The 27,394-nt window shown below is 53.6% G+C and overlaps 7 protein-coding genes across 7 annotated transcripts; 4 read left to right on the top strand and 3 right to left on the bottom strand.

The window, feature by feature from the left end:
• Positions 1-399: 399 nt before the first annotated feature.
• On the bottom strand, positions 400-719 carry PG998_001389 (uncharacterized protein; the record flags this gene model as incomplete). Its single annotated transcript, XM_066868207.1, has 2 exons — positions 400-594; positions 699-719. The coding sequence occupies 2 exons, from the start codon at positions 717-719 to the stop codon at positions 400-402; spliced, it is 216 nt and encodes a 71-aa protein (XP_066736622.1).
• Positions 720-4,868: 4,149 nt separating this feature from the next.
• Positions 4,869-7,029, top strand: PG998_001388 (uncharacterized protein; the record flags this gene model as incomplete). Its single annotated transcript, XM_066868206.1, has 2 exons — positions 4,869-6,427; positions 6,477-7,029. The coding sequence occupies 2 exons, from the start codon at positions 4,869-4,871 to the stop codon at positions 7,027-7,029; spliced, it is 2,112 nt and encodes a 703-aa protein (XP_066736621.1).
• Positions 7,030-7,116: 87 nt separating this feature from the next.
• On the top strand, positions 7,117-7,722 carry PG998_001387 (uncharacterized protein; the record flags this gene model as incomplete). The annotated part of the gene is made up of 1 exon (XM_066868205.1): positions 7,117-7,722. One exon carries the CDS (start codon positions 7,117-7,119, stop codon positions 7,720-7,722), a length of 606 nt encoding a protein of 201 aa, XP_066736620.1.
• Positions 7,723-8,513: 791 nt separating this feature from the next.
• PG998_001386 (uncharacterized protein) lies at positions 8,514-14,889 on the bottom strand (the record flags this gene model as incomplete). Its single annotated transcript, XM_066868204.1, has 5 exons — positions 8,514-8,615; positions 8,675-8,848; positions 8,933-11,557; positions 11,578-14,464; positions 14,534-14,889. 5 exons carry the CDS (start codon positions 14,887-14,889, stop codon positions 8,514-8,516), a joined length of 6,144 nt encoding a protein of 2,047 aa, XP_066736619.1.
• Positions 14,890-15,996: 1,107 nt separating this feature from the next.
• On the bottom strand, positions 15,997-17,868 carry PG998_001385 (uncharacterized protein; the record flags this gene model as incomplete). The annotated part of the gene is made up of 1 exon (XM_066868203.1): positions 15,997-17,868. The coding sequence occupies one exon, from the start codon at positions 17,866-17,868 to the stop codon at positions 15,997-15,999; it is 1,872 nt and encodes a 623-aa protein (XP_066736618.1).
• Positions 17,869-19,133: 1,265 nt separating this feature from the next.
• PG998_001384 (uncharacterized protein) lies at positions 19,134-20,009 on the top strand (the record flags this gene model as incomplete). The annotated part of the gene is made up of 1 exon (XM_066868202.1): positions 19,134-20,009. The coding sequence occupies one exon, from the start codon at positions 19,134-19,136 to the stop codon at positions 20,007-20,009; it is 876 nt and encodes a 291-aa protein (XP_066736617.1).
• A 2,338-nt stretch (positions 20,010-22,347) lies between these two features.
• On the top strand, positions 22,348-25,894 carry PG998_001383 (class 3 chitinase 2; the record flags this gene model as incomplete). The annotated part of the gene is made up of 3 exons (XM_066868201.1): positions 22,348-22,440; positions 22,498-23,523; positions 23,597-25,894. 3 exons carry the CDS (start codon positions 22,348-22,350, stop codon positions 25,892-25,894), a joined length of 3,417 nt encoding a protein of 1,138 aa, XP_066736616.1.
• Positions 25,895-27,394: the final 1,500 nt, after the last annotated feature.

Here is a 27,394-nt window from a genome sequence, read left to right as displayed (position 1 = left end):
GGTTGATGTGTGTTTGTGTGTGTAGGCATATACATGGGTACATACCATTAACACATAAAGCTCTCGGTTACAATGCATATACGCGCCAGCGGCATATTTCAATTCTCTTACACCCTTAGCACCGGTACCAGTAGGTAACTCGCCATGCAACGAAGCCTATTACAGTGTATATCAAGGGGATTATTATGAAAGCTTGATAATGTATCACTGGTCAGATCAGGAAGTCTTGTAATGTGTCATGCTTTCATTTCATGCTATCGTAACCATTACAATGAAAAGTGCGGTTGGGGTATCGTAAGGGTATTATCGCCTGCTCTCGCTCTTTCTCCACAGTTTCCGCCACAACAGCAGGAGGAATCTGCCAATCTATCCTTCTCTCGTCGGTGTCCACACAAATTATCAGACTCGACTTGTCGTGGTGGTGTGCTTGCGACCGCCTCTCTTGCGCTTGCCGCCACAGTAGCCGCAGGTCAAGAAGGAGATGAGGATGTCCAAGAAAGAGACGATGCCGTGGATGATGGCGGTCAGGATGGAACCGATTCCGTTCACAATGGCCATTAGCACGCTGCCGATGGTCTGGAACATGCTCTTAATCTAAATGCGGGGGAGGCAAGAATTAGTCTGGATTCCTTCGCGTAGGGCTGAGGTGGGAGTGTAACTAGGTTCGGAGTTGGTTCTGGTGGATAGGCGGAACTTACACAGGAGACGACGGCACCCATTTTGGCGGTTGTGTTTGGTGTCTTGGGGGAATTGTTGTTTAAGGTTATGTTTGGATTGAAGTGGTTTTCGACAGTTGTAGGATGTCGAGGTGGATGAGATTTGGTCGTTTGTTGTTTGGTTTGAATGGTCTGGTCACAAGAAGGGATTGAGGAGGGTTTGGATATCAAGACTTATATACAGGTTCGCGAGGGTCACACACTCAGTTTGGCTACCCATGTAACAAATCCTTCAGGTCCCTCCCCCTCCCTGCCTACCGCTAAGTAAAAGCGTGCATGGCTATGACATCGTTTAGGGAGAGAGAAAGGAAATGAGCCATGACCGAATGCAGCTGACCTACCCGCAATCCACATATTTCGATGTCATAGAGCCCATGTAGCGAGACCCTCACGGCCTGTTATGGCTTTCTCGTTCTTTCTCTCTAGCGCCGTCTCGAATTTCCCATTGGCTCCGGGTAGGTTCGATAAGGACGTACGTTTCTGATGAAAGCCCATGGGGGGGGCTGATCCCTTCGGCTATAACTGTGACGCAGATGCCGAACTCAACCCAGATGGGATCGACAGCGGGCTGGTGAAAATGCAGCCACAAGAGACATAGATCTTGACGTCATGGGGGATGCAATCGGTCGATGACGGGCAGAAAATCCAAAGTTCTAGGCTCGCTGTCGCAATACGGGACCGGGGTGTGCCACTGGCCAGTAACTGGCTAGCAGGCTGGAGGGGCGAGTGTGAGGCTCCTCTCACCTCGTGGGCTTTCGCAAGTATACGTGAACGCTAACAAAACCATGGCAGAGGGCAGACTGCTGCATTCAATTAATTTGGACAAGCGAAGGCATTTCTGTTCTCACCATGACAAGGAGTGGTGGCGTATGTGCGGTTCGGGTGTGTGTTGCCGGCAGCGCGGTGCAAAAGCTCCGGCCAGATGGCCAGATCTTGGGCACAACCAAAAACCGGTTGTTGAGGTTTTGGGCTGAGGCTCTCTGATGACGTAGGCGGGGCGCCATGCAACACAACCACAATCGCTTATCGTTTGGTCAACTAAGCTGCTGGCTGCTGTGCGCTGTGTATGCCTTCAAATCCCGGGATGGTGGTGTATCATAAAAAAACGGGGGTTGGATTGGACTGCGTTGTCCTCCCAGCCAAGCCGGTTGCTGCAGCGTATGAACTTTGGATCGGGTCATGCACCGAAACCAGCCACCTGTGCGCGTCCTGCCACCTGTAGATGGCTTGCTTCTCTTCCCCTATAATAGAAAGTGTATAGGGAAAAGCCACCTCAGCAGTGGCCCATGGTCCAATTATGCGCTGGAGAAGAAGAAAACGTTAAGGGCTAGCACTCTGACTTCTTGTTTCGACCCCTGGTTCCTGACGCACAGCTGGGGCCAGCACAACATGGGGGTGAATACCATTATATTCAAGTACATGTCCTGGCTATCGTGAGATCTATGTTTCTCTTCCTCCTCCTCCCCCTCTTCTTCTTCTTATGCTCGCTTTGTGTGACCGAAATAGTCCATGTGGCGAGCTTATGCTTGTTCGCCATGTAAACCCTCATAAGCACATAGTAGCAGCAACCCGTTGACTACGGTTACCAGTCGCATCCTCTGTCGCCCACTCCGAAGCCTACAGCCATCGAACCCCCAAGCATGGAGCCGAAACTTGAGAAAGTAAAGAGGGCCAATCCCTCTTCCTTGCTCTCTCTTGACAGGATGAAATCCTCGCAGTTTACACGTCTCACCCAGGGATGCTCAAAAACGACTTGACTCCTGCGACGGAAGCCGATTCTCGAATGACTCCCTCCCCAACGCGTGTCGTCTGCCACCGCCTTCCGTCGCGCCGGCCCGAGTCCAGGCAGCAGGAGTGATGTCCAAGCTGCCTCCGGTCCGGTTGTAGATCCATATATGGTTCTCCTGGATAGGAGAGCAGTGCTTGTTGACCGTCCCGTAGTCCAGACCGGCCGTCGTGTTTCTGCGAATTGGTGGATATTGTGATCGACCCGTTGAGGAGGGACTGTCCATCGATCGAATGGCCTCGCCGCAGATGCTGTCATGTCTTGTTTGGTTTAGCTCTAGGAACGACGATGTTTATAAGCCCGGGTATCATCTTGGAGAAGAGGGGGGCGGAGAACAGTCTTTCGAGGGCAGACGACCGAACCTCCCAATGAGGGTGGCGAAAGCAGTGACGGACCTTGGGAGCGCCTCTTCTTTTCCCCCCTTTTACGAGGAGCTCATGATACCGTCTCTACCAACAGGGGATAGTCAAAGGCAGGTAAATGGCAGAAGCATGAGTGGCGTACAAGGCTCATCAGTCAACCACACCTCCAACAATCCACATAACCGACGATGCCACACACTGTGGTAAATGATAGCCCGAAGAGGCCAACATGGCCTAACGTATGAGCTGGCGCATGACCGGATCACCAACATGCTCGACAAAAACATAGCCTGGGCTTCTGGGATCCGGCCCAACATTCACACAAAAACCCCAGCATCTCCCACTGTCTCCTTCAAGATGTCATCATGAAGCGGCCATCTCGACAAAAAGGTGACAGTGGAAGGTTCAATCAGCCATATACCCACTTATTCACTCCTTTCACAACATTTCCTTGGAGTCATTCCCTACGCGGACCATGGGTTCGTTGGTAGACACACAAGCTCAAATATGCATACATACATACATATATTATAAATATATATATATATAGCCTCTTCAGTCATATTGCCATTCGCACCACGACTCTGTAAACTACGAACTTTCCGCGTCACTATCCACCTGGTAGGCGTATCATCGTCATAGAGCTGACAGACCTGATGCCTTGTGTTTGGGCCTGCAGACAGGATAGGTACGTACAAGTATGTATATGCATCAAGCACTCTGGATGATCGCCGACAGGGTCATGTTAGGGTTCGGTAGGATCCCGCGTCAATTACAAGTGGCACTAAAGAGTACCTGCATGAAAATGGTCTACTCGCCTCCTCCGTATAGAAACCCCCTCAAGCTGGCCCCAGGACCGCCGACGCCAGTGGTTCTAGCTTCGCCGCATCCAACGGCCAGCCACCAATTGCAGCAGTTTCAGCCGCGACTCCCTGGCCGCAAAGTCAAATAAACAACACCCCTGGGGTTCTCGAATGGCTGCGAGGGATACAGTCGATGGCCATTTGCACATGACGGGTCAGCTCGGGCACATGGGGCGCGTGCCGCCTGAGCTGGGAGTCTTATCGTCGCCGGTTGCTTCCTTTTCTCACTCCCTGGCTGGCCTGAATTGACAATGCTTTGTTTGTGTTGTTGTTGTGGCGCGATGCTCATTAGCGGCTGATGGAGCTTGCGAGGGGGACCACGGCAACGGCAAGTATTTGCTTTTTGCCTTCTTCTTCTCCTCCTCCTCCTCCTTTCCCTCTGAAGCCGGAAGCCGAGGGGAGAAGAGGCAGAAGCAGCAGAAGAAAGTTCGCTGAAGAACCCATGACGGGCTTGCTACATCACTCACTCAATGCATGTCTCACAGCGCAGGATTCCCAATAATGGCTCGGGCAGGACGCTCTCCACGTACAGGCAAATCCACGTTACGCTAGCCCTGCACCGCAATGGTCTTCTTCATCTCGGTCAACACGACCGGGCTTGAATGTTGTCGATAGTAGCTCGGTATCAGGGCTCCCCCAGCCCAACTGCTATGCCTAATTTGGGTCGGGCGGTGCCTTTCCCCTTGCACTTGTCGTCGACACTACTGCGTCACTTCCCAATCCGTGAGGCAGCTAATCCCGCCGCCTTGGGATTCTGCTCGTGCTTTTCTTTTGGTCCCTGTGTTCGCTGTGTTTGGCCCAAGCCGTATTGCATCTCTGCCGCCAGCCAGGGTGATGTGGCTTGCCAGCGAACCACCCGGTAAGTTTCCCTTCACGGGACAGCCGTGGCCTTCAAGAAGTCTTGGGTCGTCTTATCCGGTCCTTTACCACCCACGCGCACTCCTCGAGTTTCGTCCCAACTTGTCTTCGGGCTGTCGTCAGTTGCGTCTCGGTCCGCCATGTGCATGCGGAGTTGCTTCTAAATCCTCTGAGACCTCCAACAAGCATCATCGCATCACGTCGCCCTCCGAAAAACGTCATTTTCCCCAATAAAGTTCAGAGCCCTAGGCTATGACCGGCTTCCCGACGACATTTATCCGTGATGGAGCGACAGGTGGCGCGTCGCAGCTCTGGGATCAAAGTGGATAGGGAAATCGTCGTTCAGACAAGCGACAGAGGCAGGAGTCGCGATGGAAGACTGATCGCTTTTCCTCGTTCTCTCATCTCCATAATATGGTCCATGTCTGGCCAAGCACAACATGGAACGAAGCCAGAGCCGCGTCGTGCGGATACACCGCCGGTGCGGCTTAGCAGGTCCGGCGGCCGCTCGGGAGGGCAGTTTCGCGAGCTCCTGGGCGAGACCGGAAGAGATAATGACTTGTTGGATATGCTCGAGTTCCTCCGACGAACACCCCCGCCTGACAACTACATGTCAGTCCCGGAAAACTTCAGCGTCTCATCCGCAGAGGATGAGAAATGGAAATCAAAATTCAAGGTCTTCCGGAGCAAGAGGAAGTCCAGGAGGAAAAGACGCAAGACTCCCATCATCAGGCTCCCCGATACAGCGGTCGCTGGCCAGACAACGGATGGGCATAGGCACATTGCCATCTCCATTCCCCTGGAGTATACACACTTTGGTCCAGACCCTCCTACCCAGTATCCCGTGTTTGATACAAGCGGGTTAGACCTGGTGCGGGAGATTGAGGCGAGATTCGGTCCCATACGGACATCCACTGGAGAGCGAGGCACCGTAACGGTTTTGAGGCCAGTCGAAGAGGATCGTGAGTCCTTCATATCGGAACCAACTTCGCAATCGCACAACTCATCCATACCGCAAGACCGGCCCTCCGCCCTCCATGCCCCGCCACCACCCCGACAGGGCCTACTTGCGCGGTCGGCGCCGCAGGGCTCCTCCGTTAAAGATTTTGGCCCATCCAGGCACACGCCTAGTTCTTCCAAAGACGAAAAGTCACGTCCGGGAGAAGAGGAGAAGACAGCTGGTAGTGAGTCCGCATACGGGCTTTCTCCATTTGGGCGACAGGAAAAGAAACCCGGCAGTAGGAATACATCCCCCCAGGTCCCATTTGAAGAGCCATCTGCAGGCCGAAACACCCAGGTTGGCGCTACCGGCCCTCCTGGCGCAGAAACCCAGGCCCGTTTCAACTTCCCTCCTCCGCCACCGAGAGGATCTAGCAAGAAGGGGAAGCAAAGAGCAGACGTGACAAGGCCTATCGACGATATACTGGGACCCCTCAGCCCATTCATACCAAGCCAGGGCGGGAACCATAGCCCATCCAAGTCGAGGATGTACAGCGCTCGAGGATCGGTTGCGGAAAGCATAGGATCGTTAGGCTCTCTTGGATCTGAGCCAAAGGTTTTCGATGCCCAGACGGCGCAGGCGTATTCCTCGATACCCATAGTTGTTAGGCCTCCATCTCAGCGTACGGCCGACAGGCTTTCAGGTGTCCCTCCTTTTGGCGCTGATAGGCCGGTTCATATCGATCTAGCAGAGCCAATGGCCGATGAAAGAAGCCAGTCGCGTCGGAGCCGGGTGCAAGCGAAAAAGCAAAAAGATCTAGCAGAAGCAACAGGCTCTCTTGCTCCTGGTGATACCGGCATTTCACCCGAGTCTCCAGTCCTTGGCCGTCTTCAAAGGGCGGAGTCCTCTGGGGGGGTCGAAAGAATCACCTTCTGTTGCACGCACTTCGAGCGACACCCCAGCTACCAGACCAATGATCCCAGCCGTGCCCCGGGATCCGGCGGCCAAAGCAGCAGTGGCTGGTAGTTTGGCCAGACCAGAACAGTCTTCAGCAGAGGGACCTTCCCCTTCGACCACTCACCGTTCGTCATCATCTTCTCAGTTATCCTTTGTCACAGGCTCGGACCGTATTTCGCTGCATCGACGTAGAGAACGACGCACCCAGCGTGAGCAGGCCAGAAGAGCACGTGAGGTAGCGCAAGCGTCCTCTGAGCAGCTCTCGCAGCAGCAGCAGCAGACTCCACAAGTCTCGAATATGCCATCGACTGAGCAAGACCTGCTTCGGCGGTACGAGGATCTCCGTGAACAGCGCCACCGCGACATGGAGAAACGGCTGCGCCGGCTCGAGAGAAACGGCGATGTCTGGATCCAGTCTCTCGTACCGCTGATGGAGGGCCTCAGCCGTCTTCTCCAGGAGCAGTACCTATACCAGCGCAGCGTCAACTCCCGACTGTCTGTTACCGAGGCCGACGTTGGGGTGCACCGCCAGCTACGACCTCTGTAGAGAAAGCGACCGAGCCGACTATAAGCCCCCGGGAGGAGCAGTTCTACCAAAGCCTTCCGTTCCGCACACAGACAACCCGAAGCCACGATGTGCCGCTCCAGCGCGTGCGGCCCTCGTCCGTCATGGCATCCACTCTGCCGGCGAGCATCGCTGAGTATCAGGAGCAGGCCCAGACCGGCAGGCGCCGCCCTCACAGCATCCAGATCCCGGATCTGGGCCAATCATCGGCCGCCCCGCGCCCCGGGGGCTGGCGGTAGTGGTTCACGAGGGTCTTCAGGTGGCACGCCCCTGACGGCGCGGCGTATCTCGCCACTCCAGGCGGATTTCGAAAGGGAGCTCGCGGCCCGTCGCGCACGCGAGGCCAGGGACGAGGAACTCGATGCGCGCATTGCGGAGCTGGAGGAGCAGCAGCGTGGGTTTCATCGAGAACGGCAACAGCGCCGGCAAGGACGTGTTTATCGTCCAGGTCACGGCAGGGAAGAGGAAGAAGAAGAGGAAGGCGAGGAAGAGGGTAGTAACGGCGAAAACAGCAGTGGCAGTAACGAGCGACTTCACAGGGCGTTGTCCGGCGAGGAGGCTTTGATCGGAGGGCTGCATGGATCTAGTCGTCGTCCTCAGCGGGAGCAGCATCCCGAAGGGGCCCGGAGAAGGGGATTAGAGGAGGAAGAGGACGCCAGGTTCGCTTTGTTTTGACCAGTGGTGGTGTGTAGAGGTGTTAATGGGGTCGGGGGATCCAAACAACAGCATGCACTGCTACCAAACTTTTTGTTCCTGTGTTCACAGCATTTTCACGATCAAACAGGTATGACATACACAACATCTATATCCTGGCGTATCGGGTGGAGGAATTAACTAGGGAAAAGATGAACTGTATCTTTACAAAAGTAAAATACCTATTACATAATGTCTAGAAACAGAATCGAATCCGGTGTCGTGACTTAACATGGGTAGACTTCTAATACCATACGGACGATATGCATGACGGCAGGCGGGTGGAAACTGCGGGATCTGTCTTAGACAAGGGAAATAGGGGCCCATGCAGGTGGCAAGCTCCGAAAGACGAGACATGTCTTAAGTGTCACGCCCATGTAAGGGGGCATACAATGGCGAAGTACAGCTCGCGGTATTTAATTTTACGTGGAGGGCATCATTGACAGCCTACGGCAGACCAGCTTCGTCTCGAAGGCTGAACAATCCACTGTCTAACACCGGGGGGGGATCAACCGTCTGTCTCCTCTGTCGCTTAACGAGAAGCATCGCCGAGTCTGTAGGGAATCCCGATGCAAACGTCGCCCAGAGCCTCTTGTGAAGCTGCCGCTGATATATCCTACAAAATTTCTACTACCGGAATCGGCCTCTACCTAAAACGCCCCGCAGTGCATTTATGGCTCGTCTTCATGATTATAAACACATAAAAGCCATCTTAATGCGGCTAAAGATCTGTCCAGCCGATGCGACAGCTTGGACAAGAACACTGAATTGCCCTAGGTGGGTCTGCCAGGTTTACGTTGGATGAAGGGGTCCGCCGGCTTCTTCTTCCTCTGCACCATGGGGTTAGGCGGCGGTCGACGTGCCGCTGAAGGGCCCTGTAGTGGTGGTGTTAGCAGCGAATGCTTGATCATGTGCAACGGAGCAAACAACTAACCTTTGGGGCATTCGGCGGGGCATTCGCCGAGCCCGAGGAAGCTGATGCCCCCTGAGGGTCAATACCCAAGACGGACATGGCCGAGGGGTCCTTGGGTCTCGGAGGAGCACGGGGTCTAGCCTTGCCAGGGAGGAAGCCACCAGTGCCACCGGAACCGCTGGGACCGTTGGGATTCTATGCGACGTGGTTGGTTAGCCAGCTACATCTTATATTTAGGTATTTAGGTATTTAGGTGCTTGCGATGAAATTAATACGTACTTTCTTAGCCGGTGGTAAACCTCCAGGCTGGTCAAGAGGTCGCTTTTGAGCCGATGAATGGATAATTGGACGTTCGCTGATCTGCCTGGCACTTGACACCGCCTCGCCTTTGTCGTCGAGTCCTGCATAGCCCGAGGGGTAGTTGTTGTAACCGGGCGGTACATGGCTTCCACTACCGACAACAGTATATGTCTGAGGCAACTGGGGCGTTTTCCGTTTATGCTGCAGGTTGGGCATGGTAGGGGGGGCATCGATCATTTCCACGTCCTCTAATACAGCCTTCTTCTCCTCATCCTCCTCTTTGGCCGAGGCCAAGGGCCCGGCGCGAGGAGGCGAATACTTGTTGAAGTCAGGAGGCGGCAGTTGGATACCAGGCACACCGAGTTGGCCAAGAATATTGCCAGTCGTGTATCGATCCCGGGCTTTGGCATCTTCAATAAGCATGTTCCAGTATTCGCCTTGGGTCAACGCTCGCGAGTCGCCGAGGATCCAAAGCGAAGATTTGGCACGGGTTAGGCCAACGTTCATGCGTCTGATATCGGTCATGAAACCAATACCGCCTGTAGGACTTGCACGTACACAGGAGAAAATGATGATCTCGCACTCCCTTCCTTGGAAGGCGTCGGTTGTATTGAACTCGATCTCCTCTGTGATGCCCTCGCCAAATCTCGCCGTGAACCGATTTCGAAGTTCATAGAGTTGCGCCTTGTACGGAGTGATGATGCCAAACTTCCCTTTCGTGTCGATAGCCGGGTTGTCTTTTCGGAAGCGTTCGTAGAGTGACATGGCAACCTTCAGCTCCTCGTAATTCACCAGGGACTGGCCCTTCTGGCCCCTTTCTTGAGCACCTTTGACATCGAAGAAACGATAAGGCCCAAGCAGACCACGTTGGTGCCATGGCTGATGACGAAGCCTGGCCATATCCCCGCCATTGAGTAGCTTGCCATCGTAGAACTCTTGAGCTGGGAATCTGCTGATCTCAGGGTGCATGCGGTATTGCGTGTCGAGGAGGTGAATGTAATCTTTGTGGTTTCTCTGCATCCGCACGAAGAGACTCTGGTCGTAGCCGAATCTAGCGGCCGACTGATTAAGCACCGTCGGGGGAAGCTGTTTGGGATCTCCAACCAGAACGCACTTGGAACAGCCGTACTTCAAAGGGATCAACGCACTGAGCTCAACACACTGAGCCGCCTCATCGATGATGACCGTCTCGAACTCGACGTTGAGACCCTTGAACATCTCGTGACCGGATCCACTGAGCGTGGCGCACAGGACTTGCGCCGAGTCCAGAACTTCTTGCTGGATCATCTTTCTCCGAATGTCGCTTTCACGAGCAGCCGTCATGCCACTGTCTTTGTTGGCGTCGATTTTTGCTCCGATCGATGTTTGTTGACGTTTCAACTCGTCCCAACGGCGTTGGAGAGTGTTGGCTGTTTGGCGATCCTCCGCCGCTCGTGCTGATTCTAATTGTGGTCGAAGATCATTGATCTGCTCCTTGAGCTTGCCTGCCTCTTCGTGGAGCTTTTGTCGCTCACTCGGACCACTGTTCTTCTCCTTGTCTCCTTCTATACGTGCCTTCACGAGCTCATCCAATGTGACATCCCTGACAGCAGCATTGATCGCATCGCTACGTCCAAGTCGCAGGACGTTGATCTTGTGAAACGATCCATTCAACGACTTAACGCCTTGCTTCAATCGGATAACCAGTTCATCAACAGCAGCGTTACTGGGAGCACACACCAGCAACTTTTTGGATGTTCCTTGATTCTGACCAGGAACACCCGGCTTTTTGATCATCGTTCCAGTAGTGGCCTGGAAGGAGCCTGTCATCAGGGCGCCAACCATCGCTACAATTGTCTTGGTCTTTCCTGTTCCTGGCGGGCCTTGGATAAGAGTGAAGGCATCGTTGTCTTTCGCATTCAAGATGGCCTTCGCTTGACCTTGGTTGAGCTGGTAATTGTTCATAACCTTTTCTACCGCTTCCTGGCTGTAGCTAAGCATGGGAGATGGCTTTCCTTCCAGTATTTCGGGCATCAGGTCGTAGTACTGGAGACTCTCGAGAGACGCATACTCTCGTTCGATAGTGGTCATGTTAGTTATTTTTACAGCATAAATCTCAGCTTGAGGCACGAGAAGCTGTATCATAGGCCCGGGTCTCCCGCTAAGACGATACGAGACCTCAAGACTTCCATTTCGGATCGTAGTGCGCCAAATACGCGCAAGACAGTGGGGGTCGTTGGGAGACTGAAGAGGCTGCGATGATGCGGAGAGAAGAACAATGTCGCCTTCAGCGAGCCATCGATCCTTATCTGACTTGTTCAAGGGCATGACAGTGCTGACTTCAAAGAATTTGTCCACCGACATGCGGTTCTGGATTTTGATCCCGAACGGCTTGGACGTCGTCTCATTCTTGGCTGTGGCGAAAGATTGCCACGCTTCGTAGATGAGCAAAGGCAGGAAGGTGTCTTTGTATTGTGATGGATCTCTGTAGGTATCCGAGACTTTGGAGCAAGCCCTTCCTTTGGGAGGGTCATTGCCTTCGTGGAAAATATCCCACTCGAGAATCGCCTGGTGGAGAATGTCCATAGGCGGGATGAGTCGTGCTCGCATATCCTTGGCAGAGCGCTGAATCTTCGTCTTTTGACTGGCCCAAGCGCCTGCTTCTTCAACAGCTGGGCTCGTTTCGAGGCATCTTCAGCTCGCAGCTTGCCAGCACTTGTCTGTGCCAGGAATGCTGCATCGTCGTCGGAGTCGGACTCATCTTCTGACGAGGAGCCAACCATGATCTCGCTTTTCTGAGGCGCATGGTCCTTGCCTTGGATGCCAGACAACCCCTGAAGGCCGGAGCCTTCTCCGGCGTTGATAGGTTTCTGTCCTCGTAATGCTTGAGCTCTTGCAACAAACTCTGCATTCCTCCTCTTGGTATCTTCGGCTTCCTTCAGGCGCTTCTCTCGGATCCTTCTAGCGTTTTCCGGGTCGAACTTCGGAGCGGCCGGTTTTGAAGCTGCGGCCTTAACTCTTGCTTTTTCTTCGTTTCGCGCTTTCACCCGGGCCAGAACGTCAAGGCTCTTGTTCAAGCCAGGGGTTAGCTCTTTCAGATCATGTTTAGCAGGCTTATAAACAGTCGTTGAGGGTGTAGGGGTAGACCCTGAAGAGTCATCGCCAGATTTTGACCATGCATCGAGGCTGGACTGCTTTTTACGAGCATCGGCCTTCTTGACTTCAACAATTTGGACCTCGTCCTCATCCTCGCCCAAGGCTCGGAGAAGCTCGGCGCGTTGTTGGTCATCCAGATTGGTGTTAATCCGGAACTTGCCCGCATGGTTTCGTATACAAGTTTCGCGGATATATTGCAGGGCTGCACCAATAACCTCGATTTTGTTCTCCGCCAAGCGCCGGAAGAGCTTCACCAAGCCATTGACTGTCGTGCTAACAAGATGTTTGTCCTTCAAACGCAACATCTTCACCATACCGAGACATTTGACGCGTGGCTCCTCAAGTAGCTCTGCTAAAGACGCCTTCGTATCTTTCTCGGTTGTATCTCCATCCTTCGAAGGGGCCGCCAAAGCTGATGACAGGATACCATCTTGGGCTAGGAGGTTATCTGCCAATTCCATAACGTCGCGGCAAAAGTTCTTCATTGTCCCCATGTCAACCAATCTACTCCAGGCGTCCAGATCATTCAAAGCAGTCTCGATAAATGCCCACTGAGAAACCCACCAATTTCTGACAGCATCGCGCTCGCCCTGGTCCAACTGCTTGGAGCGAAGAAGGCCCGTGGCAGGGTCGCACAGTGCGGCTAGGAAATCTTTCGAGCATCGATGTATCTGGATCTGGGGTGACCAAAGACTCTTACCAGCAACCACCTTGGAAACCGCTAGTTGAAAGGAGACGAGAGCAAGCGAGAACTGCCGCTCTAGAAGCTTCAGGATGGCATCACTTCTGCTATCCTCGTCCGTCAATGTCTTGATGAAAGCCACGCCGGCCGTATGGACGGCGGGATCACCGTTAAGCAATGAAGCGACAATAGCTTGGATTGTCTGGGGGTTGGCAGAAAGCTCAGTGAGTTCCTCGGATTTGAATTCGGCCAATCGATCAATCATCCGACCAATAACCTCATTCGTGTTGCTGAGGCCTTTGTTGAACTCTTCCTTGGGCTTCGATAGCTTTTCAAGTTTTTGCGGACGGAACATCTCTACTTGTATCAGTGGAAGTGTGGCAGCCAACATGTACTTAGCTAGCTGACCCGCTCCAGGGAGTAGTATGCTCAGGGCTGCGTCCCAGATGGTGGACGAATTCCGAGTAATCTCACGTTGGACGAGATTATCATTTTGGTGGTGTGCGCAGAACTCCTCAAACGTAATCCGCGAATCAAGCATCAGTGATTGCCGAATGACTGACAAGGTGATATGTGAGATGTGGCCGTTGGCTTGGTCCCTAGGTGAAACCCGGGCCATGCCCGTGAGCATATCCTTGTACTTGATGACAAGATTGAGGATCCTGTTAGTGTGAATCGTCGAGGATGATGCGTTGATCTTGAAATCCTTCGAGAGAAAGGCAGTGATGGTAGACAACAAGGCCTCAGCGGCACCGCGATAGCACACTTCGCGGCCATCACCTGACATTGAACTATCCCTAGCAATCCTATCGAGGAAATGATGCAAGATAGAGTCGCAAGCGTCACCCCGCTGATTTGCCGGGATCGATTCTAAAAAGGGCCTCACCCACGCAGCGGCTACTGGGCCTACCTGGTTCTCGTCCTCGGGCATGGAAAGAGCGAACTGTTTTGTCTGAGACAGCAGGGGGCAGTAGGCAGGGCTTGCAAAAACTTGCTCGGCGACAGAGGCCGGAGAGAAGTTTGCGAACGTACCCCATAAGCCCTTAGACCCTTTCCGCAGAATGATACAGAATACTTTCAGTACGATCGCTAGGTTAGGAACGGAATTGATGCTCATGTGGTTCAACAAGGTCTGATAAACACTGGGTTGAACGTCCAGTGCACCGAAGGCCTGGACGACGATTTGCTTATCGAGCGTGTGCAGGATTAGACAGAGGCCTTCCCAGAATCGCTGGACCTGCTTGGACGGAGTGTTCAAAGGAGCTACTTTCTTGATAGCATCCTCGAGATTTTCTTTCACAGCCCATCGAAAATCATCAGCCGTAACAGCAAGGTTACGGGACCAGGAGGTGGTGGCGAACTTATGGCGCACATCGTCCTCGTCAAAGAGGAAGAAGGTCATTGTAGGAAGTACCTCGCCGAGCTTCAAGACCCGGCGCTCTTGCACCCTCTGGAAAACATAATTGAAGGCCACGCGGTTTTCTGGCACGCTCAGATACGTGATGCAACACAGCGCCTCGTACAGCGCGATGAGGTACTCGATGTGACCTTCCTCTATGAACGTCTTTTGATCGATTGGACCCTCGCGAGTCTTCATGAACTGCTTGGCATTCTCGAGGCCTTGAGTAATGCGTTCGGCGTCGAACTTGTTCAGCTCAGCCTCCATGGCGGCAACGACATCATCGGCATGGGCCCTAGTAATGAAATATGTTTAGCATCATTGCCGAGAAGGAAGTTCGATTGGAAACCACTAGATTACATACTCTGAGAGATATTTTAAGAAGCGCTTCCGGCTTCGGTGCCATCCACGGACGCAAGCGGAGCATGTCGTAAGAACTTCGTTCACGCGCGTCTTGAATACATTCTGCACTTCCTGGAAGGCTGCGTCGGAGAAGCCCAGAATGAGAGAGCAGCGGTAGGTGGTGTCAAAGCGAGACGCGCCCTCCTCTACCCTCTGCTTTTTCTGGTCAATTCCGATGTCACCGGGCTCCGACAGATCTTCGTAGTCCTCTTCGTCGTCATCCGAGGTCTTAGGGCACATCAAATGCAGTTCTGATGGAATGGCCATGAATTCGTCGCATGCTTGCCCTAAGGCGTTCATGCTGCTATCGACTGCCATCTTGACCAACAGTGACTGCTAGAGAAGCAGCATGCCGCAGAAATCGATTATGGGAGAGGGAAGAAGTTGGAGTTGCGGGACGAAGCTTCAACTTGGCTTGGGATTGGTGAGTTGGTTTTGGGGTCGTATTGGTCTTGCCCCGAGCTTCGGTTCGGTTTGTGAGGTTGGTGGTTGAGCCCACGTCAATTAAGATAACGCCTAAAAGAAAAAGTAAAGGTCTTATAGTCTGCCTGCTTGAACCGCAGCTCTAGAAGTGCAGCCTCGGGGTGGTTGTGAAGTGCAATGGGCACGAGGTCGAATGGAGGAAGTTGTGTCTGGGAGGGCAGCTGCAGTTGCCATTGAACAGATGGTGAATTCCAGTTCTATGGGTAATGGATCAAGGTAATTGGCAGAACAAGCAGCATCGGCGAGAGGGGGTTTGCGTCGTTGGGAACGGGTCGTGTCGGCGATCAGGGTATGTGCGGCTTGGATGTCGGAGATGTTGTCGAGATGCTCGGCAGCGATCGCCGATGGTATCGAGGCAGGGAAGGGCACCAAGTGAAAAGAATCTAAGTTAAGGAAATTATAGGAACGATTCAAAGTAGGTACAGGAAATATAGCATTGGAAACCACCTCGAAAGGGAAATGCAGTCTCCCTTCCGGGAAGTATGCGAAGCCAGTACAAAGACAACAACAATGATGTTGCGATGTAGTTGGTGGTTGCTTTGCTTTAAGGCAGATGATGAATGGATGGGTTACAGCCGGTGTTTTCCCACCCAGGGATATTTCCAGGCTGCCCTATCAGCGCGTAAAGAGCATGCAGCCAAAAGCGCGATTGGCAAGCTTTATCGATAAGTTTGGCACTCAAACCCTGCAAGTATATCTGCTAACTTCGTCCCCCCTTCGTCCCCCTTGTTCACTTTCTTATTGTTCATGATGATGTGACAACTGACTGCAACTTGCGAGAAATTTTAACTCTATTTTTCTTGGTTTAAGTACAGTCCGCAAAGCAAAGCGAAATGGAAAGAAAACGTCCAAACAAATAAAAAAACTAGACCTGAGCCCGAGATGGGTCCTCGCCTCTCCTCGTCTCCGGCAAATCATCCATCTATGCAAGCGGGTCAATGGTTAATCCAGGAGAACCTCAGTCTCGACATCCGAACTATCGAGTTCTGAAAGCTCAGATTCACTCTCTGTTTGGCGGTCTCTGTTGTTCTCGATCTCGTTTTCCGCGCTGCGTAGTGCATCATCGGCGTTGGCGACGATGTTTCCATTCAATCGATCAAACACTTCGCCGTCATATGTTTGCTCGTCCTCCCCTTGACCAGTGTTGTCGCCGTTAGTGGCACTGCTCTTCCTGCCCTTGCTCTTAGGCCTGCCTCTGCCACGAGCATCGCTATCCTTGTCTTTGTCTTTACCCTGGATCTCGGGCTTCGCAAACTCCTTTGGCTTCGCCTGCCGCTTGGAAAATCGATCCAGTAGTTCCTCCAAAGGGCAAATCGACTCTTCCCATGCCTCTGTCCCCTTAAAACTCTTATCGTTACATCTGTAACATGTTTTCCCGTGACGAATAAAAAGCTGGTGAAGACCGTACTTGAGATGGTCGGGACATCTGACTTCTAGATGCCTGAAAGTGTCATCTTCATTGGTTTTTTGAGGGACCCAGCCTAGCCATCTCGACATGCGAAAGACATGAGTGTCTACGGCAAAGCAAGGCCTCTGCAAGGAGAACAAAGTCACGCACGCCGCCGTCTTGATGCCAACGCCAGGATATCGCACAAAATGATGCAAAGCTTCGTCCTTAGTCATATCATGCATGAAGTCAAGGTTCAGCTTCTTCTGGTCTGCGCTCAGGATCTCGAGGTCCTTCTGGCCCTTCGTCTTTGAGGAAGCACAAACAACGTTCGCTTCTTTGCCGGTTTCTTGCTCCTCAATGTAAGCAGCACGCCGCTGCATGTTCTCTTCGTAGATCATGCCTAGGATACTCTTGATGTTCTTTGCCTTGTTAGCACCCAGACCTCCTGGTTTTAGCTGTTGATAGACATCCTCATAGTCGGCGGTCCTAATTGCGTTCCAGTTAACGCTGCCAGCGCCGGTCCCCTCTTCTGAGACTCCAAACTTGTTGACTAATGCCTGCAGCATTTTGTCTGCCGTGTCGAATGTGGTTGAGCCACTTAAGACTGTCCGAATCAGACCGTCGAGGACGCAAGGAACCTCACCGCAGCCTGCGACTTCTAGCGATGGTGCTGGGATCTTTTGTGGTGGCAGAGGCTGGACATCGTCGTGCATATCGGCGAGGATGCGATAGACCTCCTCACACTGATCAGGATTGGGAAATTGCCAGTCTGGGTATGGTGTCTCGCCAGGAGTAAAGCCATATGGATTGTCCTTCGTCTTTCTTCCTCGTCGCTTACGCTTCGTCTCGGCTTCTTCGGGTAACTGCTGCTCTTGCTCCTCCCTGATTTCCTGTTCGTGCGCCTCGTTTTTCTGTCGCTGCTCGTGGCTCGTGGGAGCGGGTACGATGTCATGGCTAGGAGGGCTCCTTGCACTTCGCAATCTCTTTTTCAGAGGCAGATCTGTATGGTATTCGTCCTGTTTGCACTCAGCCGTACCGTTTGCCTCGTTTGCCTCTTCCACGACGGCATTGTTGGGCGCCCATAGTTGACCTAGGTTATGCGGCAATACGTCCCAACCGCCTCTGACTGGCACGTTTGGGGTTTTCCGGCTTCGCTTCCTTGTGGTGGTGCTTGGGAGAGCAAGCTTTGCCGCTCCAATAACACTGGGAGTGCTGCCGCTCGGTTTGTTGGAACCTACGTCAAACCTTGCTGCAACTGATGTGTCTGGCTTTGAAACAGCGGCGCCCGAGGACGCAGTGGCTGTGGTGCCTTCATGAGCATTGACTCCCTCACGCAGACCTGATACTTCAGAACCACTCTCTTGAATTTGGTTCTCAACTTGTGCAGCCTCGGCAGCCCTTCTTGCGGCAACGCGGGTCTGCATCATCAGTGAAACGGCATCCGCAGGGTGGGGGAAAGGATAGTGTCACTGATGGAGTGAGACGAAAAAAGTAAATTCCGAAAAGTTAGAAGTATTGCATTGTCTGTTTTCGCGACAAAAATAACAGTCGGCGCCCTTAAGCGCTTGGATAAGAACTGAAAATGAAGGCTCGGGTTGTTATGATGGGGTCGGGCTACGTAGTTGCATGCTTGCTGGGTGAATGGTAAAGGATCGTATTGATGTTGATGTGGGCAGCGTCATGCCTTCCAGATATGGCCTTTGGTGCTGTTTGCCAGACTACACATGTGCATCAATGCCCTTGAATACCTAGATGGCTCAACCCCACGGAACTTTGGATGGGAATTCTTGTTCCTGGTCCCAATTACGAATTGAGTCCAACCGAAGAAGCCCTCCTTAGCCATGGCCTACGTAGTTGCCGTGGTACACAGCAGTCATGCGTAGATACGTGTGGAAAAGAGCATGAGATCCTGATTCAGGGGAATTGTGACTCTGGTTGTCGATGCCATCCTGTTCGTTCAATCTGTCCCTTGCCACCAAGTCGGGAGCAACGTAGTCGATGAAGGATGAGGCAACACATGCAGTCAATCAGCAAAGCTCCGCCATACGGCCATGGCTACATATGCAAAAGGCAAGACATTGTATGCTTATCAAAACTGCTTGTAACATCCGTCAGCCAGGACACCAACTCGAGACCTCCAGCCAGCGATGTATGTTGTGGGGCCTTAGTCATCAGTCACCGTTGATCTAGTGGGGCGTCGGTAATCTGTATAAGCAATGAGCTAATCGTCCATAAGCAGGCCAGCGGTGCTAGTACACCCAGAAAAACCTCGTCATGGTGTGGAAAGATGGCCAGTGGCATGATAGCTCGCCCATGCTGAAGATGCGCGAACGTGGTATTTATTCATGATTTCCAATAGGGGCTGCGTTCTAGGTCATCTCTTTTCAAGCATCACTCATCCTCTATATCAGCCATTTCGAACCAAAACCAACCTCTGCTTTTCCAGATCCGGTTCTGGGCTTGTATATATATGAAGCGTGCAATCCTGGTCTCCTCCTTTCTGGTGGTTTCAATTTCCATACTCCTATACAACTCAGCCGTAGTCGCATCCTTTTTCAAACAAGTTTTTCCCAGGAACGACCTCCTGTCGCCTGTCTCACAAGAATTGACGACATCTGAGATCACCGCCACCATATCTGATCTCAAGTCGACCACCACGGCTATAGATATCACAAATCCACTCGAGTCTATGAACGCGGCCAAGAACGCCATGTCTAAGACTCTTTCCCATGCCAAATTGACGCCGCACCGTTCGGCCACACGCGGGCACTCGGACCATGGCTGGCTGAACACCTATCACAGTTTCTCCTTTGCCGACTGGTATGATGCTCGCTTCACTCACTTCGGCTCGCTCCGGGTATTGAATGAGGACCGCGTCAAGCCAGGCACAGGATTCCCAACCCACCCCCACGCCAACTTCGAGATCTTCTCGTATATCCTGTCTGGCGAGCTGACTCACCGTGACTCCATGCTGCAAAAGGGCAGTGAAGGTGGCCAGTCGGACAAGTTCTACAAAATGAACAGGGGCGATGTTCAGTTCACCACCGGCGGCACTGGCATCGCCCACTCGGAATTCAACGAGCACCGCAAGGACACCGTTCACTTTTTTGCAGATTTGGGCGATCCCGTGGAAGCGCGGTCTCCCCCGCGCTACCACACCCACAATTTCCCCGATGAGGACAAGAAGAAGGCGTTTGTGACAATTCTGAGTCCCCTAAAGGGCGGGCCCGAGGCGACGGCCGAGGAGGAGAAGCAGGCCGAGCCGCGGATCCCGAATTCTATCCCTATCCATGCTGACTTTGTCATGGGGGCTGGCATCATTGCTCCTCAAAATAAGTTCGAGTGGATTGTGGGTGGCAAAGCCACGGACAACCCTAAGCGCAAGGTCTTCATTCACATTCCTATGACGAAGGGTGGCAAAGCTAAGGTCAGGCTCGATGGCCGGGAGGAAGTTTACAGTGAGGGCGATGGCGCTTTCGTTGATAACCTGCGAGCAGGCGACAAGCTCTCGGTAGAGAGTGTGGGTGATGCCGATGCTGAGGTTGTCGTTCTCGATACCGAATAAAGAGGCATCCTGCACGCAGGATAGTTATTGTGTGCAAGGGCGGAAAGCTGCGTAGAACATAGAAGCGAACTGTACATAGGATGAGATAATGACTAAAACACGCGTATTCAAGATCATTCGTGCTGCTTGTTCCGCAGGCTAGTGATAGTTTGCCGTGGACGTACGACGAACATAATCTGGAATCACTGCAGAGGCACCTCCGCAATAGGGTACTAATCTCACCATGACCCGCGGTTTCCGCACGAGTCCACGAGTCGGGCCCCCGAACCGCCTATGATCACAGAAGGAGCTTTGCCGGATCCATGGGTATCGGAACTCGAGAGCCACTGCAGCTGTTTCTAACATATTTTGTACCCAACCCAATCTCGGGCACATGTCTATATGTTGCCCTCATCAACTCCACATTAACCCCATCAGGGGGCTGCTGCCCTAGAGACTCGTTTCTCATGACTACCGACTAAGTGACGAACTCATGATATACAAGCCAAGGAAGGGGATCCAACACCACGCTGGTTTCTGCCCTGAATGAGGGGGCGGGTACAGATCTAGGTTATAACCACGACTCGACTTGAGGGGCAGCTAATGGTTGCATTAAGCAAGTCCCCTGATATCGATTTTACCTTATGAAGCATAGACCTGTACAGGCTTAGGACTGCGATTCCCTCTTGTCCAATTGCTTGTAAAATGCGAGCGGCCCAAGTAGGAATCCGGCTCGTCGAAAGTCGAAAGATTTCTTTTGGATGCCCCGCAGGAACTAGGCCGAACCTGCGACTTGGGCCGAAGAAAAGGACCGCAGGCAGCAAAGCTGTGCCGCAAAAAGGCAGATTTGACTCGTCCCCTCTCTGCATTTTGCTTTTATTCCAGCCTTTGACTGTGAGCCGACAGTTGTGGCCGCGGCCTCCTAGATCATTCCGGAGAGGTGGGCCCTACCCACGCTCCGAGATATCTCGGTACTTGAGTCAGGGAGGAAGTATGGTTATGTAGGTAAGTACTCGAGGGAGAAGAAAGCATCGTCATATCTTATGTACATACCACTGATGAAGCCTCTTGTTGTAGCCATGGCTATGGTCTCCGATGCGCCACGCTCACAGCGAAGCGACAGCGTAATCAAATATCTACCTGTGCATATCCAGCTGAGCTAACCACAAAGCGCAGGCCGTTGAAATGCCAGAAATGACCCAATCGCCAAAGAGCACATTGGGTGGACGTGCCATATTGGGCACCCCCTCCGGAGGAACTGCCTGGCCATATTCGGCGCTTTGTTGTCTCAAAGCAGCCTACAGTCGACACGTCCAGAATTCATGACGCAGCCATGCGTGAGAAGCGCAGCCAAGCCTCGATGCAATTTCTGTTCCTGCAGTGAGTGTGCGCTGTGAACTATCCAGAGCCAAGACTCCGCCAGAGAACCAACCCGGCTGATCGGAAAAGCGATGGCGCGATGAACGACATGGGAACGCTGGTCCACAGAGACCGAGACTCCTGTCCGGTTCCTGTCCGGTATCCTGTCAACCCCGTCGAACAAGCTTAAGAAGCCCAAGTCCCAGTGAACGAAATTGGCAGAGATCAGCTCACCACGCTTTTTGGTGGACCCAGCCTCCGGGCTAAATTAAGGAACGGCTGAAGCGTGCATCTAGCGGGTGCAGCTCCAAATGCCACTGGCCACCGGCGCAAGTACTTGTACTTATGGGCAGCCATGTTCGGGTCTGGCCAATGGTGAGTGCAAGACCGGAGACGGCTTGCAACTATTGAGCGTCGCTAGAAAGCTGTCCCTGACATTAGTTGTCTTTCCGATTCCGACGCGGAGTCTGTGCCATCCCCGAAGTGATCTAGAGCGCACCACTATAGCACTACTAAGTGCAGCTTTCACCATCACCAGGCCCACTATCGTGAGGTTGCAGGCAGGCGGCTGCAGGTGCAGCGAGCGGCTAGCCCCTACCGGTCACTTCCCAAGCCAGATTGTCTGTGGGCGTGTAAGTGACAAAGAGCAGGGCCACTCCGGTGCTCATTTGGCCAGGCTCCATACCGACTTCAGGAGCGAGATGGCTCTAGCTGCGTCTAATCCGGCCGATGGGGGAGGGAGGAGGACAAGGCCTTGGGGCGATGATGCTCCTCATTACTTGAAGGCCGAGATGGCTCTCTTGCTGTCTTCTTTTTTTCTCCTTCTCTCTCTCACCACCTACACGGCACTCGACAAGACACGGCCTGCTTGCCAGCCGTTGCAACCAATTTGGTTTGCGTCCTTTCGTTGATCATCGATCACTGCACTCCTTCCACAAGGCCTACGGCCCTATCACAATCCTTAATAATAGCATAATCGCCCCCTTAATACCCAAGCAGAATGCACTTCAACAAGTCCGTCGTCCTGGCCGCGGCCACCGCGGCTCCGGCCTTGGCCCATTATACCAAGGACTACAAGGTCAACACCTACTTCGTAAGTTTCTACTGGACCCTGCGTTACTTACACCAGCCTGCTCACCTCTTCATTTAGGGGCAAGCCAACAACTATGCCGGTGACGTCGACACCCTGGGCCAGTACTGCAAGTCCGCCAGCATCGACTATGTCACCCTCGCTTTTGTGAACAACTCTCCTGAGCACGGCAACGGCTACCCGGGAACCAACTTCGGCTCCCACTGTGCTGCCACCGTCTACACCGGTGCCAACAAGAAGCCTACTAAGCTGCTCACCGCCTGCAGCTTCATCAAAGACGATATCAAGACATGCCAGTCGCTCGGCAAGAAGGTCTACCTCTCCATTGGTGGCGAGATGACAGCCTCCAGCAACTACGCCATCTCTACTGTCAAGAAGGGCGAGCAATTTGCTCAGCAGATGTTCGATATCTTCGGACCCTACAACAAGGACTTCAAGGGCCCGCGTCCTTTCGGCGAGCTGTCTGTCAACGGTTTCGACTTTGACATCGAGGTGAAGTTTGATGACCAAGAGCCCTACATCAGCATGGTCAACAAGCTCCGATGCCTCATCAACGATAACAAGGCCGACATCATCCTCTCGGCTGCCCCTCAATGCCCTATGGACGACAAGTACTTCCAGATGAACTCGATCCTGGCCAAGGCTCAGTTCGACAAGATCTTCATCCAGTTCTACAACAACCCTGCCTGTGCTGCCACTAACCTACTTTCCTTCAACTTCAACAAGTGGGTTAAGTACTTCGAGGACAAGCCCAGCAAGGACGCCGAACTGTACATTGGTCTTCCCGGTAGCAAGAAGGCTGCCAACTCTGGTTACATCAGCCCCGTCGAGGCCAAGTCCCTAATCTGCGAGTACAAGTCCAGCAAGAACTTCGGCGGTGTCATGCTTTGGGATGCCTACTACGCTTTCCACAATGAGGATTGCGAGGGCGAGGCCTACTACGATGTCGTCAAGAAGGCACTGACTTGCGGTGGCTGCGTGGGCGATATCTGCGCCCCCCAAGGTCATCTCTACATCCAGCGCGACACTTTCTACCTCTTCATCTGCTGTGCTGTCAACCACTACCTCGTCCGCCGATGTCATCACGTCGTCCTCGTCCTCGTCCACTTCGGTCGACACGTCTTCATCTGCTGTCAATACCGCCAGTACCTCGTCGCAGAGTGAGGCTGTGAGCACCACCGCTTCCGGCACCGCGGACTCCGCTACTATCACGGCTTCAGCGTCGGTTCCCGCCTCGGCTTCCGCAAGCCAAACTGCCAGCTCCACCTCGTCTGATGAGGAAGAGGACGACTGCACAGATGAGCCCACTACAGTCTCTGCCACTGGTTCATCCAGCAGTGCCACCGCATCTGCTTCGGCAAGTGCCTCGGCCTCTGCTACTGCTTCATTTACAGACGATCTTCCCGTTGGTACCCCTGTCCCCACGGAGACTGAGAGTGCTACCATGTCCGGTTCCGGATCCGCTTCAATTACTGGTTCTGCGACTGGATCCTTCAGCAGCGGAACCGCCAGCGCTACTGTTTCTGCCTCTATGACTGAGTCGAGTACCGATTTTGAGCCCGTTGGTACCCCTGTTGCCACCGAGACTGAGAGTGCTACCATGTCTGGCTCAGGATCCGTTTCAGCCACTGGCTCTGCAACTGGATCTTCTAGCAGCGGCACAGTCAGCGCGACTGTTTCTGCCTCGTCTGCTTCTATGACCGAGTCCAGCACCGATGTCCTTCCCGTTGGCACTGCCGTACCTACCGAGAGCGAGACTAACAGTGGAAGCGCTAGCGTTTCTGTAACTGGATCTTCCAGCAGCGGCACTGCCAGCGCTACCGTTTCTGCCTCGTCTGCTTCTATAACCGAGTCAAGCACCGACGTGGTTCCCGTCGGCACTCCCGTCCCCACTGAGATCGACTCTGCTACCGCCTCCGGCTCGGCAACCGTAAGTGGCTCTGCCAGCAGTGCCACCATTAGCGGTAGCTCTACCGCATCTTACTCGGCCTCGGGCTCGGCGACTGCCTCCACAACTGATGTCCTTCCTATTGGCACCCCTGTTCCTACAGAAATCGACACTGCCACTGCCTCAGGCTCGATGTCTGTCACTGGCTCTGCCAGCAGCGCCACCTTACCCGCCTCTGCCTCGGCGAGTGCTTCGTCTCCTGCTACTGCCTCTATGTCTACCGACTCTGATATGGTCCCGCTCCCCACCCCGGTCGGCGATGATAGCAGCGCCAGCGCTACCGTCTCTGGTTCTGCTTCCGTCAGCACTGGTTCTGCCAGCAGCGGTACCGTTCGCACCACTGCCTCCGGCTCGGCCTCTGCCTCCTCCACTGATGTTGTCCCTGTTGGCACCGCGGTCCCTACGGATACCAACAACGCCAGCGGAAGCACCACTATCAGCGGTAGCGCTACTATGCCCATTTCGGGCGCTGCCTCGTCTACCGGTGGTTATTCCGTCGTCCCTACCAGTGCAAATGGCGGTTCCTCCGCTCCTGGTTCTGGATCCGCCACTATTCTCCCCGGCTCCGGATCTTCAACTGGTCCGGTCTCCGGAACTGCCAATGTCACCCCTACTGGCCCTGTTTCCACCGCCGGCGTCTACACAACAAAGTACTTCACGGTCAGCAGCTGCGCTCCCGCCGTAATAAACTGCCCCTATGGCAGCACCACCGGATCCACCGTTGTGCCGGTTACTTCCCTCCCGGCTCAGCCACAGACGACCCAGATGACGACTTCAACGGTGTTTACAACGAGAATCGGCACCATCACGTCCTGTGCCCCGACAGTTGTTAACTGCCCCGTCGGCTCGCTTACCACCGAGACTATTGCTGTCTTCACCACGGTCTGCCCCGTTTCTGGTCAGCAGCAGCCCACTGGCGGCAACAAGGGTGGTAACCCGGCTGTGCCCACCACCCCTGCTGGCGGTAACCCTGCGACACCTACCGGCGTTAACGGTGGTAACACCGGCTCCAACACTGGCTCTACTGGCTCCAACAATGGCTCCAACAATGGCTCTACTGGCTCTAACAATGGCTCTACTGGCTCTACTGGCTCTACTGGCTCTACTGGCTCTACTGGCTCTACTGGCTCCAACACTGGCTCCAACACTGGCTCCAACACTGGCTCTAACACTGGCTCCAACACTGGCTCTAACAACGGTGGTAAGACTGGTAACAACAACGTCGGTAACAATGCCGGCTACGCTGTTGAGCAGCCGACTGCTGTCAAGACGACAATGGTTGCTGTGTACCCCACCGGATCGATTAAGAATAACGGCACCACTGCTGCCACTACCTCGACTGGCTCTGGCAACCTTTCCAGTGTCTCTAAGCCGACTACCTCGCCTTCGGCCTGCTCTGGTCCCGGCTGCCCTGGCACCCCCAAGACCACTTCCCCTGCGACTGCTGGCTCTGTCAAGACTGCCTTCTCCCTCGGCAGCCTCATTGTTGCCGCTATTATCCTCATCTGAGTCGATTTGGAGGGGGTGTAGCAGCAGATAGCGGTTCAATTTCATGTAAATAAATATTTAGCATGTACTAACCTCAAATAATATTATACATTTTGATTTGTATCACTATCTGCCTTGGTTTGTTTGCTCTTGAGTGTTGTGACACTTCTATTCGTTAACAACCTTCTACACAACTCAGGTTACCACATACAATTTCCTTCCGTTTTTATTCTGGGTTATCTTTGGTTTTCTTCTTAGTCTCCACGGCCTATGTAGGTGCCTCCAGTCGCCGTTCGAGTCCGCAGGCTACCTAGTTCCAGCTGATGCGTACCACTCTCCGCCCCATGCTGCAGCGAGTGCTGTCGCTGTTGCTCTTGCCCCTAGTGCTGCTCTCCCGGGTGGGAGAGCCAAAGGCCGAGTGCGAGAAGTGCAAATAGGAAAGTAGCGAGGTATAGCGGCAAGCCGAAGAACTGTCCCCGGTTCGTCGGCGAGACGGTGTGGACGATTTGATTGTATCTACAAGGTATCAGTCACGAGTGCTTCTTGAGGCGACTGTGGCTGCCAATTTTAAAATGGCCCCCTCTTTCCGGGCTGGGTCTAGTCTGGGCTTGGATGGACGATCCGGGCCAAAGATCCGAAAGGTATCGGTACATGATCTCCTTGTGGAACAGGCCATGTCACGAAGCTTATCTTTAGTTCGTCTTCCAGCCCAGCTAGCCAGCACCTACACTGCTAAACCAGTTAGCAGGTAGGTAGAGCAAAAGAAAGCGCATCTGCAAAGAGCTGAACTTTTCACCCTCCTGCGGTTTTCTTTCTTTTCAGCTCCCCAGATGCAAAGTGGCTAAGCCAAGCTGCCAATACTATCGAAAAGGGGGCACCGAGTGGCTTGTCTTCGCTGCCTGACGCCTGGTGCAAGGCCCACCACCACTACCAAGGCTCCGAACCCCCTCCTCTCTTCCACCTGCATGCAACATGCGATACCTACATACATGCCAGTCCGACCGTCACGGACATTGCCCTTCTTCGACTAGAGCCCCATCATCGCTGCCCCCTCCCCCAAGCACTCAGCTTCTACTGTGTCGGACTCTAGTGGCCTTGGGCTGGGTAAGTGGCTTGACGCAGGTACCGTTGACGAACCGACCTTATCCTGGCAGTCTTGCCGCCTGCGGGTGTTCCTGGCAGCACCCTAGCCCACATCCAATCGCTAGCTCGATCCAAGCCAACCGGCGTGACAGCCGAATCTGGCGATACCTGCACGCTAGCCATTCTTCTATAGGACATTATTTCGCTTGTCAACAGTCTGGTTTGTCACCCGCGCCAGTCATGGCATGCTCACCTCTTAGCGACCCCTCTCTGGAGTCGGTCTGGCCACTGCAGTTGCAGGCCTTCCTGCATTTACTTCTTCGGCCGAGTCCTGAGTGCTGTGGAATGAAATTGGCCCCCTAAACCAGGCAGCCAACGATGCGGAAGGCGAGCTGGGGCGTATGTGATGGTGTGTCCGCATCGAATAAGAGCTCTTGG

The sequence above is a fragment of the Apiospora kogelbergensis genome (assembly GCF_038363985.1).
Source record: "Apiospora kogelbergensis strain CBS 113332 chromosome Unknown utg000001l_segment0_segment0, whole genome shotgun sequence".
Classification (NCBI taxonomy): Eukaryota; Fungi; Ascomycota; class Sordariomycetes; order Amphisphaeriales; family Apiosporaceae; genus Apiospora; species Apiospora kogelbergensis.
Note: the sequence above shows the minus strand (reverse complement) of the source record. Positions and strands in the feature narration are given on the sequence as shown.